Consider the following 12012-nt stretch of genomic DNA (forward strand, 5'->3'; position numbering starts at 1 on the left):
AGCACTGCAGGCTTTGTTCTAACAGAGCCCAGGGGCCAGAGGGCTTTTCTGCAGAATAAGGGGCAGGGAACAGTAAGTGCCCAGGAAGAGAAAGTGAAGGGGGGCCGCCTTGAACTAGCCCCTGGGCAAACCCGCCAGGCAGGTGAGGCAGCCTCCGCAGGCCCAGCTCTCCCGGCAGGCGGGCAGCGGCTCTCCCAGACCTGCTTCTCCCAGCCCCAGGCTGAGCTGGGGCCTCCTCCACTCCCGGCTGATGGGCGGGGAAGACGGGGAGGAGGGATTTCAGGGGGAGTCTGCGGCGGGCTGTGTACTTTCTCCGAGGGGGAAGTTCAGAGTGGCTGGGAGGCGGGTTCTATGTTTGGGACGCACTGCACGGGTGACAGAGACGCTGCGGAACTAAGCCTCAACCTCAAGTTGCCCTGAAGAATTCCCCCAGCCTGACAATGACCCCAAGAGGCATCGCAAAACCCAAACCAAGCCACTCTTTCCTCCCTGGTCCCCGGTACTCCCCTCCCTCCCCTCCCCTCCCCCCAGGCCCAGTGCACAGGGCCTGGCCTGTAACTGCCTGGCTCCTTTCTTGTCCTGCCCCCAACCCTGCCCCTCTGTCTAGGAAGGATGCAGCCAGCAGGTGCCCCCGGCCCTGCCCAGTGTCATCTTCCCAAGCCTGAAGACCCCCAGAGCGTGGGTTCTCACAGTGGGTAGCAAAGAGCTACCTCAGCTCTCGTTCAAATGCACATTCCCAGGGTGGCTGCACAGAGATGCTGAACTTCCTGGGACCCAGAAATCTGTACTTATCACAGGAACCCCGGGGGATCTGACATCAGTGGCACCTTGAGAAACACTCCATAGTCCGGCCGGCCTTCCCTCACACCTGGACACCCACCCCTTCCCATCCTGCTCCACCACAGCTTCAGAATTCTGCAGACGCCGGTCTGTATTCCCATGCAGCCATCTGAATGGATGACTTCACCCCCATGGAGTCTTCTGGAATCTCCCCCTTTACATGCCCCCCCTCCTCCTCCCTTCCTCCCCCGAGGCCCACCCCCTACAACCCCAGGGGCCCACGTGCTCCACCAGAGACCCCGTCTTGCTCAACTCTGCACCCCCGGGCTCCAGCACGGCTCTGGGCACCCCCTTCCGACTCGGGGGGCTGAACACCGTGTATGGAGACAGCAGCCCCCGCGTCCGCCCAAGGCTCCCCTACCTTCTCCGGGGCCCGTGGTGACGTTGGCTTCGATCTCGGGCCCGTAGGTGAAGGTCTTGGCTCTGATACGGAACCTGTAGGTCATCCCCTCCGCCAGGTCCTTCACCTTCAGCCACAGAGGGCTGCTGCCCTTCACATCCACTGTCACGATCTTACTGACTCCTGGAGGAGGGGGGGACACACCGCATGTAGGGCCAGGGGAGGCCATGGGGGAGGAGCTGGCCAGGGGCTGCACCCCCTTGGAGTCAGGCTGGGACAAGCACCCTTGGCCACACAGAGTGTTTTCCAGACTGCTCTCAGAACACAGCCCGCGGGCTGTTCTCAAGAATATATATGTACTGCCTACCTGCCTGCCTGCCTGTCTGTCTGTTGACTGAAAACCCAGAGGGTCCTTCAGCATCTGGAGGGAAAAAACAACTCACCATCTCGCTTAACTTAACCATTGTACGCCAAACATATTTCACCCCCTGTTTTTGGTCCCCCGCGTTCCATCCCACAGAATTCAAACCCCAAGGATCACCTTCTGGCGAGTGCTTCTGTAAAGACACCACCGTCCAGAGCTGGAGGGGGCACCGGTGCAGCTGCCCCTAGAGCCCAGGACAACCTCCTTCCTCCTGTGGCAGCGAGAGCCAGGAGCCCACACCCGGCCCTCCACCAGCTGAGCCCGCCAGGCTCTTCAGGGCAAAAGTGAGGGTGCTACAGCAGTCCAAATCTCGGCAACTAGAGGGGAGGCTGGATGGCTTCCAGGAGGTGAGAGTTTGCGCGCCATGACTCCCAAGTCAAAATCCTCCCGACCGCCAGCCTCCCCAGGACCGGGTTTCCTCTCTCACACACACCAACCAGCCGGCCACCCCCAGGAGACAGGCTTTGTGGCCAGCAGGCTGGGCTCAGACCCCAGAGCTGCCTAGGGGGTCTCTGAGCATGTCTCCTACCCTGGCTTCGCGTTATTCTACTGACTGAGGGTATCAATGGCGTCTTAGGCCAGGTGTTACGAGATTAAATAAAATAACAGAGCATCTGGCTCAGGGTTGGGGCCCAGTGTATTGAATGAATGAAGTCCTGATGGACAGAAAAGTGGGCGATCTCGAGGGGCTTCCTGAAGGAGCGATGTACCCGTGGGGTCACGTGGTGATGTGCCCTGGGACCCGGAACAGCAGCCCTGGGTACCTGGCCCCTCGACTTTTCTGAGCAAACCCTTCATTGGCCTGGGCCTCGGTTTTCCCTACAGAGAAGCAGGGGTTGCTGCATCCTCGCGGGGCCTGTTTGCTGGACTGAGGAACAGACAGGCAAAGTGACCATGCCTCGCCAGGTGTGGGTCCCCTGGTGCCACCGCAACAAGAGCCGTGTGTCCCCCTGCGTCCCGTCCCCGTGACCTTTGTCCTCTCCACCCTTCCGTGGGAGAGATGGCCCCTTTCCTGTGTCCTGCACCTGACCACCCCTCTTCCTGGGGCCCAGCTCCCCCTCGGGACCTCCAGACCTGGTGAACTGCTGGCACGCAGGTTGGGCCGGGAAGACTGAGGGCCATTGTTCCCTCGGCTGACCCAGAACTGCTGAGCCGCCTCGGCTCCCAGGGCTCCGCCCCTTGTTCTGGTCAGGCTCCACTGTCGGGGAGGGGTGACCCCAGAAGCGGTCACCTCTAGCCACTAGGGTGCCACCTGGTAGGCCAGCCATACCCCTAAGGCCTCACTGGGCTCTGGAACCGGACATAGGCCACCAGGGGTACAATCTCCTTCCTGCCTTTCTAAGCAAACAGCAGTAATCTTGGCCGAGGCGGGGCAGCAGGTGGAGGGGCCCAGGAGTGGGGCAGGGTCCCGAGGGGGGGGGGGTCTGGATGGATGGGGCGGGGCTGCGGGGAGGGCACTGAGGAACAGGGCTCAGGGCAAGCGGGAGGGAGGCTAGTTGCCGAGCAACAGGCTTGAGCTGACGTTCCCAGAGGGCAGCAGGGCCGCAGTGATTCCCGGACTTGTGCACCTTTCGGGGAGAGGTTCCAAGGCTCTTATCGGATTCTCAGAGGGGTTCCTGACCCCACGAAAGGCAGAGAAGAACTAACCCGGAGGAGGGCTGAGCCCCTAAGGTTGGCGGTCACACGTAGGACGGGACCATCGGGGGATGGCCCATCTCTATTATCCATCTCGGGATACTGTATTTTGCCCAGGGGTCCTTCCACTCCTCCCCACTTCCATCCACTGAAGGGGAGAATGTATTTTAAAGTTCTCTCCCAGGACTCAGTAGGCTGGGGCTACTGTTGCAATTTTGCCTCCAACTGGCCACTCTTTCACCTTGGCGATGCCCTGGCCTGTCCTGTCGGGGTCTCAGTCTCCCGTTTGTAAGAGGGGAGGGGTTCATGGCTCTGCGTGGTGATCACGGAGGGGACCTGTGTAGAGGGTGGGTTTGGGGAGCCCCGCGGGAGGGAGGGCCCCACTCACCGTCCACGGGGGTGCAGGGCTCGTACACCAGCCGGTAGCCCTCCAGGACACCATTGGGGAACTGTGGAGCCTCCCAGGACACGTTCACTGAGGTGGTGGTCAGCTCACTGAACTTGACGGAGCTGGGAGCACTGGGGGCTGGGGGGGAGACAGCAGAGGGGCTTTGTTTCCTCCTTCCTGGAGGTTCAAAGCCCTGGGTTTGGTTCCAAGGAACCAGCAGGGGCGTTTGGGCCCGGGAAGAAGCAGAAAGCAGGGCTTCGTGCCAGAGAGGGTGGGAGGGGTCACTAGAGGTCACTGGACCCCCTTCCCTCCCCCGCTGAGGTCATCAGCATTCTTTCCAACATCAGAGTCCAAGGACTGGGAGAAAAGCGGACTTTCTTTTCCCTAAAGTTGGAGAACGCAGGCTTCCTCTTGCTAAGTGGCCCTGAGCCCTGGCTGAGAGCGCAGGACACGCCTGGACTGTACCCCCGGGGTCACTGCGGGGCCGGGCGATGCCTTGGCTTCCCTGGTGGAGGAGGTTGGGGGGTGCCTGGGCCTCAGAGCATCAGGTGGGCCCTAAACAACCTGCCAGAACTGTCACGGACGTGGACTTTCTCCTGCTCCTGGGGCCCCGGGGATGACTGCCGAGAGACACCACACCACAGGAGCGTTCAACGCTCTGGAAGAGAAGCTTTCTTGGCCCAAGAATCCCAGAGTGACCCCAGAAACATCGGAGTGGGGGAGAGGTCGGAGGGGGAGGACAGAGAGGAAGGGAAGGGAACATCAACCATGCAGCGTCCCGAGCTGGCTCCAGCGGGACGACCGGGCTATTATTGTCCGGAGCTGCCCGCCCACGGAGCCGGAGCTAATCTGGGCCGGCTTCCGCTCCAGCCCCGGGAGGCAGCGTCAGGGAGCTGTCTTTGAAGGACAGAGGCCAGCTCTGGAGGCCCTTCCTGCCTCCCCTCTGTTAGAGGGACGTGAGACAGAACACTTTGTCCTGCTGACGGAAGCGTCCAGGCTCCCAGGGGCTCACATCCGGCCGATGACACTGACAGAGAGCGGTCGGGACAGACAGGCAGGCAGATCGACCCTCGGGAACCAGAGCTCGTCCCCAAAGAGGGCAATACTTAGGAACCGACTCCACGGGGTCTCACTCTGTCTTTAAGAGAAAGGTAATTAACAGAATGGGAAACAGCAGGTTGGAAAAGATGCTTCAAGCCAAGAGGCCTGTATTCAAATCCACGCGGAGAAAACTCGATGGCAGGCAAAGAAGGGGACCGGTGCCATGAAGACAGCCCAGGACACGCTCAGATATCCTGGGCCCCAGTCTCTGCTCCCCCATGGACCAGCTGGGGGACCTTAGGGGAGAAGCATCACTTCCCAGGCCACCCTTGCTCATCGTGAAACCGGGTAACTCCTGCCCTGCCCGTCCTCAGGGCTTCCGGAAAGGTCAGGTGTACTGCTGCCAGAGAAGTGGCTCTGGATACCATCTAGAGGGCTGGCTCTGCACGTGTGGGCTGCAGGGTTCTTAGCATCGCCCACTCCTCTGCCCCGCCCTGCTGTCCAGCCTCCTAACTGGCCTCCCTGCCTCCCTCCTCTCCCCCCCACCAGCCTGTACCTGGTACAGCAGCCAGGGCGATCTTTTATAAACACAAACAGATCCTGTTGCCCAGACGCTTATCCCCACCAATGGCTCCCCGGCACGCTTAGAATTAATCCTAAACTTCCTTCCAAGGCCCCCAGACCCTCTACCACCTGACTCTCACGTTCTTTCAAGCCACCTGGCCTTCTCTCTGTTCTCTAATCCCCTCCAGCCTCCAGGCCTTTGCACCCACTGGCCCCTCTGCCCGGAACACCCCTCTCCTCCAGAACTTCCCGCGGCTGGCCTCTTCTCACTGAAATCTCAGCTCAGATGGCAGCCACTCCGCGAGCCCTCCGCAGGCAAAGCCAACCGAGGCCATCTGTCCACTCCCTGCCTCAGTCCTTAGATCACTCACACCCACTACCACCTGGGGTTAATTCATCTAGATGCTTGTTTACGATCCGACTCCCTCCCTAGGAGCGGGCCCTTGTTGGTTTCATTCACTGTCGTGTTCCCAGCATGTGGCCCAGTGCGGGCCCACAGAGGATGCTTAGTAAATACTGGTGGAGGGAACAAAGCCAGGGAGATATGAGAAAGTCAGATGGGAACAGACCTGGAGCAGAAGGCGGCTGGCTGGGCATGGACTGGCCATCAGCAAGGCGGGCTACTGGGGGAAGATGCGGGGAGGAAGGGCGAGATCTGGGGGCCTCTCCAAGGCTTTCTGGGGACAGTGCCCCTCTTCTGGGCACTCATATCTAGGCCCCTCTGGGTGGGCTGCGCTCCCCCACTCTGGAGGGCGTCCCACGGGGCCCGGGGACCCAGCCCAGATCGCTCAGCTGCCTCCACTCCCCCACGATCGCAGACGCCAGGTGCCACCCACCCTCCCCGCCGTCTGTCCCTCCAGTCTGTCCCCCACCTGCTTGCTGGGTCTGGCCCCGGGCCGGCGTGCTCCGAGGCCCGTCCCCCGCGGCGTTGAAGGCTGCCACGCTGACCATGTAGGCGGTGTAGCCGGTCAGGTTCTTGAGTTTGACGCCGTTCTCGGCCAGGAAAAGCGTCTTCACCCGCTCCGTGAGGTTCCGCCGCTGGGCCTCCCAGAAATAAATCTGTGGGCACAGAGGATCTGGAGTGAGGGAGACAGTCACCCGGCTTCCCCCCTTGCCCCCGCCCGATCCCAGGGTCTCAGACACACCTTCTTTCGTACCATCCACACACCTGGATGGGAGGTGTGAGTCGCCCAAGAAATAGTATAGGTGTTTTAGAAACCCTTCCAGAGTGTTCCTTTTCACAGCTAATCCTTCAGTCTCTGCTAGACTGTAAACCCCATGAGGGCAGAGAGCCCACGCGTCCGTTCACTGCAGTGCCTGCAGGATTTAGCACAGCGCGGGCACGGTCGGCCCTCAGAATGTTGCCACCGTAGGAATAACTCAATTCTGTTCTGTAGGACCCTGAGTGCAGTGCAGATAAACTGCTGGCGTGAAGCCCACCTCAAACCCAGCCGAGAGTCGAGAGTTGGCTTTGAGGACCAGCCCATCGGCATCACCTAGGAGCTGCTCAGGGATGCAGTGTCAGCCCACCCTGGAGCTGTGGGATCAGCCTCTGCAGGTTGACAAGGCCCCCAGGGACACACATGACAGCTGGAACAGCTCGCCGTAGAGGCAGGCAGGCCTGGGCTGACCCCAGCGCACCACTGACTTGCCCAGGTGACTTCTCTGAGCCGCAGTTGTGTCGTCCGTATAGTGGGGGTCACGGACACCCACTTCCCAAAACCAAGGTGAGGTGCAAAGGTCGTAAAAAGAAGGAAGACACGGCAATTCTGCAGAAAGTTTCAGTCCAGGAGCGCAGCAGGTGTCCACGGTGCTTCCAATAATAGTTGAACCCCCGAACAACACGGGTTTGAACTGCCCGGGTCCACTTCTATGCGGATTCTTCTCAATAGACAGGCGCAGTACAACAGGATCTGCGGTTCGTTGAATCCGTGGATGTGGAACTGAGGATAGAGAGAGCCGACTGGGACTTGAGCACCTGCAGAGTTTGGTAGTATCCACGGTGGGTTCTGGAACTGATCCCCCGCGGATTCCGAGGGACGGCTCTACTTCACGTTCACTGGGGTTAACACTCACCCGTCGTCAGCGAAGCAGCAGATCCTTCACTATTTTTATTTTTTGACTGTGTCATTCTTTATTATTTTGGATATCTACACAAAATGTTACTTTATTTTTTAAAAAATTTTTATCTTTTTTAACATCTTTATTGGAGTCTAATTGCTTTACAATGGTGTGTTAGTTTCTGCTGTATAGCAAAGTGAATCCGCTATACACATACATATATCCCCATATCTCCTCCCTCTTGCGTCTCCCTCCCACCCTCCCTATCCCACCCCTCTAGGTGGTCACAAAGCACACGGAGCTGATCTCCCTGTGCTATGCGGCTGCTTCCCACTAGCTGTCTATTTTACACTTGGTAGTGTATATACATCCATGCCACTCTCCCACTTCGTCCCAGCTTCCCCTTCCCCCTCCCCGTGTCCTCAAGTCCATCCTCTACATCTGCGTCTTTATTCCTGTCCTGCCCCTAGGTTCTTCAGAAGCATTTTGTTTTTTTAGATCCCATATATATGTGTTAGCATATGGTATTTGTTTTTCTCTTTCTGACTTACTTCACTCTGTATGACAGACTCTAGGTCCACCGACCTCACTAACTCAAGTTTCGTTTCTTTTTACGGCTGAGTAATATTCCATTGGATATATGTGCCACATCTTCTTTATCCATTCCTCTTTCGATAGACACTTAAGATGCTTCCATGCCCTGGCTATTGCAAAGAGTGCTGCAATGAACATTGCTTCACTACTTTTAGAACTCGGAATCGAGGCATTTGAGAATTCTGAATGGAGGCGCTGGGAAGGCTGCAAGTCCCTGGCCCGCAGAGGATTAGCGAGCATTTGGCGCCACCTGCTGGCCAACGGGGTTTCGGCACGCTATTGGCTTTTTCTCAATTTGCCTGGAGAAAGTTCATAAAAGTGAGAAAGCTAATAAAAGTGTCCCCACCTGGCATGTGTGAACGGCAGTTAGGACGACTCGGTACCATCAAATCCTTGCTTTTCTCTAACCCCTCCCTTTTTCTTTCTTCTTTTTTTTTTCAGTCTTCTGATACAGGTAGATAGTCACACATGAAGTCATTCATTCATTCACTGTTTGGAATGAATGAGTGAACCTACTTGGAGTGGATTCAAGAGAGACGGGGCAGAGGGCAGCGGGCAGACATTTTTTGGGAGGGTTTCTGCTATAAAGGGACCAACCAGAAAAATGGCTGAAGCAAACGTGAGACCAGGAAGAGGCACTGGAAAGATGCAACGTATCTCAGCATGAGAAAAGTGATAACGCAGGACAGGGGGTGCCCGTGGCTGGCGTCACGTTCTTGGGAAGGGGAGGAGGGGGGTCCAGGACGCAGGGCCACCACACGTACATAAACGGGCACCCTCAGCAGGCAGGTCTTACCTGTGTGAACCGAATTCAGCAGACCTTTGTTGGATGAGGATTAAGTGACATTTGTGCAAATAGCACAAGGGGCTGAGGCTTGACCCCAACCCCAAGGGCACACAGCCGAGTTGCCGTGCAGGCTGATGGGTAGCCAGGTGTCTGCTAGAAAACACGCTCCCTGGAGGGCCCACGTCTCTGGCTCTCTGGCATCTCAAGCACCTAGAATCATGCTCAATAAATATCTGCTAATGGATAAACACCGTCCTTAGACGGGAACAGGTGTAGGAGTGACTCATCATCACCACCTTCTCCTATTCTCAATTCCCTGCCCCTTCGGGCTTCACCACAGGCAAGAGGCCGAACTTTAGCCTCGGTTAAGTCAGGTTCATGCCCACGTGTCACATTGCTGGCTGTCACTGGAGGAAAGCCACACTGTCAGTTCACGAGCACAGCCTTGCGTGGCCCGGCCACCGTGATACACTGGCCTGGTCCATTCTCTGCAGTCTCCGGCATCAGAGTTCTACACAACCCTTCCCCATTTTCCCTCCCTCCCCAACCTCACTCCTGGCTCAGGACCCTTCACTGAGCTCCGGAAGCCATCACACAAGACTCCACAAGCTCCCTGCCCCAGCTGGACCACCTCCTGCCCTGTGTCCCTAACCCTCCGCCTCCCTCCTGTGACCAGGGCTGAACTGCTGGCTCCCTACTAAGGCGGGCCCCACGTTACTGCACTAAATCCCAGCCCCTCTCACCTCCTCCAGAGCATCACCCCCCTCACAGCTTCCTCTCTTCCCTGACTCACCAAATTCCTCCTCTTTCCAGAATCATTTCTATCAGCACACAAATGAGTTATTCCTCCCATCTTAAAACCGCCTCCGTTCCGTTGACTGTCTTTTTCCAGTCTCTACCCCATTTTGTTACTTCCCTTTAAAGCAAAACTCCTCAAAAGGGATGTCGGTACTGGCTGCCTCTCCTCATTCTCTCGTGAACCCACTCCAAGCAGGCATTCCCTGCCCCCAGCTCTTATCAGAGTCACCTGTGAACTTGGCCTGTTTAACGCTAATCCAGGGCTCTGGAAACTCCCTCTGTAAAGGGCCAGGTAAGAAATATTTTAGGCTTTGCAGGCCACACGGTCTCTGTTGCAGCTATTCAACTCTGCCTGTGACTTGAAAGTAGCCAAAGGCGATCTGTAAACAAATGGGTGTGGCTGCATGCCAATAAAACTTTATTTACAAAAACAAGTGGGGGGCCGGATTAGGCTCATGGGCTGTCTGCCCATCCCTGAATAATTGCTTCCTAGATTTCTTCTTGTTTGAGCTCTCAGTAGTAGTTGGCACATCTGCTGCCTCCCTCCTTCTGGAAGCACGTTCTTCATGTGGGCTCTGAGACTTCGATCACTTGTTTTGGTCCCGGGGCTCAGTTTTCAGACTTCTGGTGTTTTGTATGTAGTCTCCGGGCTTTCAGGACCATCTATATGCTGAGGATCCCACCGTTCACACCTACATCCTGGACCTTCTCCTTTGGACTCTGCACCTGTGTGCCCAGCTCCCTTGGGTGTCTCCCCTTGGAAGTCCGACGTCTCAAACCAGCTCTCCCTCCGCGCCTCCCCTTCCCACCATCTCCCCTTTTCCTGCGCTGTAACTGGAAGCTCTGTCATCCAACTGCTTGGAAATCCTTATTGCTTCTCCATCTCTCACATTCCACATTCAGTCCATCAGCAAATTCTATCAGCTCTACCCCCTTCAAATGGAACCAAGAGCAGATGCTTCTTACCTGTTACTGCGCGGACTAAACCACCGTCACCTGGACGATGCTGCCGCCTCTTCATGTTTTGCATTTTCCCCATTTCAGGCTACTCTCAACGCAGCAGCCAGCACAAGGCTTTAAAAACCCGAGTCACCCATGTCCCTCTTCTGTCCCCAAGTCCCTGTGGCTGCCACCTCATTCAGCCAAAGCCCTTGAGGACTCCAAGTGACGCGCCCCATCACACTGGGACACACGGGGCTCTTTGCTGGGCTTTGTACACGCCAAGCACCCACGGATCTCAGGGCCTTTGCTCGTCTTCCCCCTCCTTCTGGAACACTCTTCTCCCAGATCCACGTGATTCACGCCCTGTTCGCCTTCATCTTTGGTCACGTGGCAGCTTCTCATGAAGCGCTCTCCCAACGACCCTATTTAAAATGCCAAACCTGCTCCTGGACCCATTCCACTTACCACCACCTGGCGGTGCCCTTTGCTTTGTGCACTGGCTTCCTTCCCTACAGTTTAAATAAGCTCACGTTGTCTCTGCTTTAATCTCACACGGACACTGCTAGGCACAAAGTAGCTACTCAATAAACACGCATCCCTGAAAGGCCGGATGCGTGGACGTGCCTGTCCCCGCACACGTCACAGCTCGTTCTGGTGCAACCACTGGCTGGTGGTGTGAACGTGTGGTTAATGTTAAGGTCAGTGAACGTGGATGTTAATGCAGGTCTGGGAGGTGGCAATTCTGTTTCCCTTGTCAATGTCCACGGTTGGTTATGATGTTTGCCTGAGCACGTGGACATCTGCTGTGTGATGTCTGGGCAACCACACATTTCCTGGGACCGTCCCTTAACCGGAGACTTCCACACCTCCCCAGTCCGGTGGCTGCCAAACTGTTGCAGGCCCTGCCCGACTCCTTCTTCTTCCCCAGGGAGGCATACGCTAGCGGCGCAATATTTAGTTCTCCCAGCTGGCGCTGCGCGGGAGTGCCATCCATCTTCAGAGCATCCTTGGCGAGACGCCTTTCTTCCTCTCTCCCGCCTCCTTCACCCCGCACAGAACCAGACTCCTATACCAGATTCTGTCTGAAATGGGGTCTCCACAAGCCGTGGGGCCGGGCAAGGCCCTTACCTTTGTGGAAACTCAGTTTCCGCCTGTGGGACGAGGGCTGAGCCGGGGAAGCCGGGAAGCTCCTGGGTGCTCCCACCCTTCCCACCTTGCCAGTGCACTAGGTTACCCTCCGGAATAACAAACCACCACCAGGAATCAGAGCGGCGCTGGACGGTGGCACAGGAGGTAGGCCCCAGACATGGCCATGGGCTGAGCGTCCAAACAAGCAGCACGTGACTTTTATTATTACTATTATTGCCGTCTCCTCCAGTGGTTGTGTGCTCAGCGCTTCCTCCCCACCTTTCACAGGGTGACGGCGAGCAGACCTGGAATCTGACTCTCTGCTATCTATCTGCTTTTTCTGTGGCCTCGTTGAACCACTAACCTGGGTCTCAGTTTCCTCATCTGTACCATGGGCACACACATTATAACCTACCAGCTTTACTGGGCTTTCAGGAGGATTAAGGAGCTCTAAGGGGCTTTGCAAAGTT

At 57.0% G+C, this 12012-nt stretch overlaps 1 protein-coding gene across 1 annotated transcript in view; it reads right to left on the reverse strand.

The window, feature by feature from the left end:
* The window catches only part of SDK2 (sidekick cell adhesion molecule 2), a 106611-nt gene that overhangs the window by 19270 nt on the left and 75329 nt on the right, over positions 1 to 12012 (reverse strand). The window contains 3 exon segments of the mRNA XM_024761133.1: positions 1202 to 1363; positions 3628 to 3765; positions 6105 to 6291. Coding sequence (XP_024616901.1) covers positions 1202 to 1363; positions 3628 to 3765; positions 6105 to 6291 — 487 coding nt within the window.

This window comes from Neophocaena asiaeorientalis, unplaced genomic scaffold, assembly GCF_003031525.2.
Source record: "Neophocaena asiaeorientalis asiaeorientalis breed wild unplaced genomic scaffold, Neophocaena_asiaeorientalis_V1.1 scaffold30, whole genome shotgun sequence".
NCBI classification, from domain to species: Eukaryota; Metazoa; Chordata; class Mammalia; order Artiodactyla; family Phocoenidae; genus Neophocaena; species Neophocaena asiaeorientalis.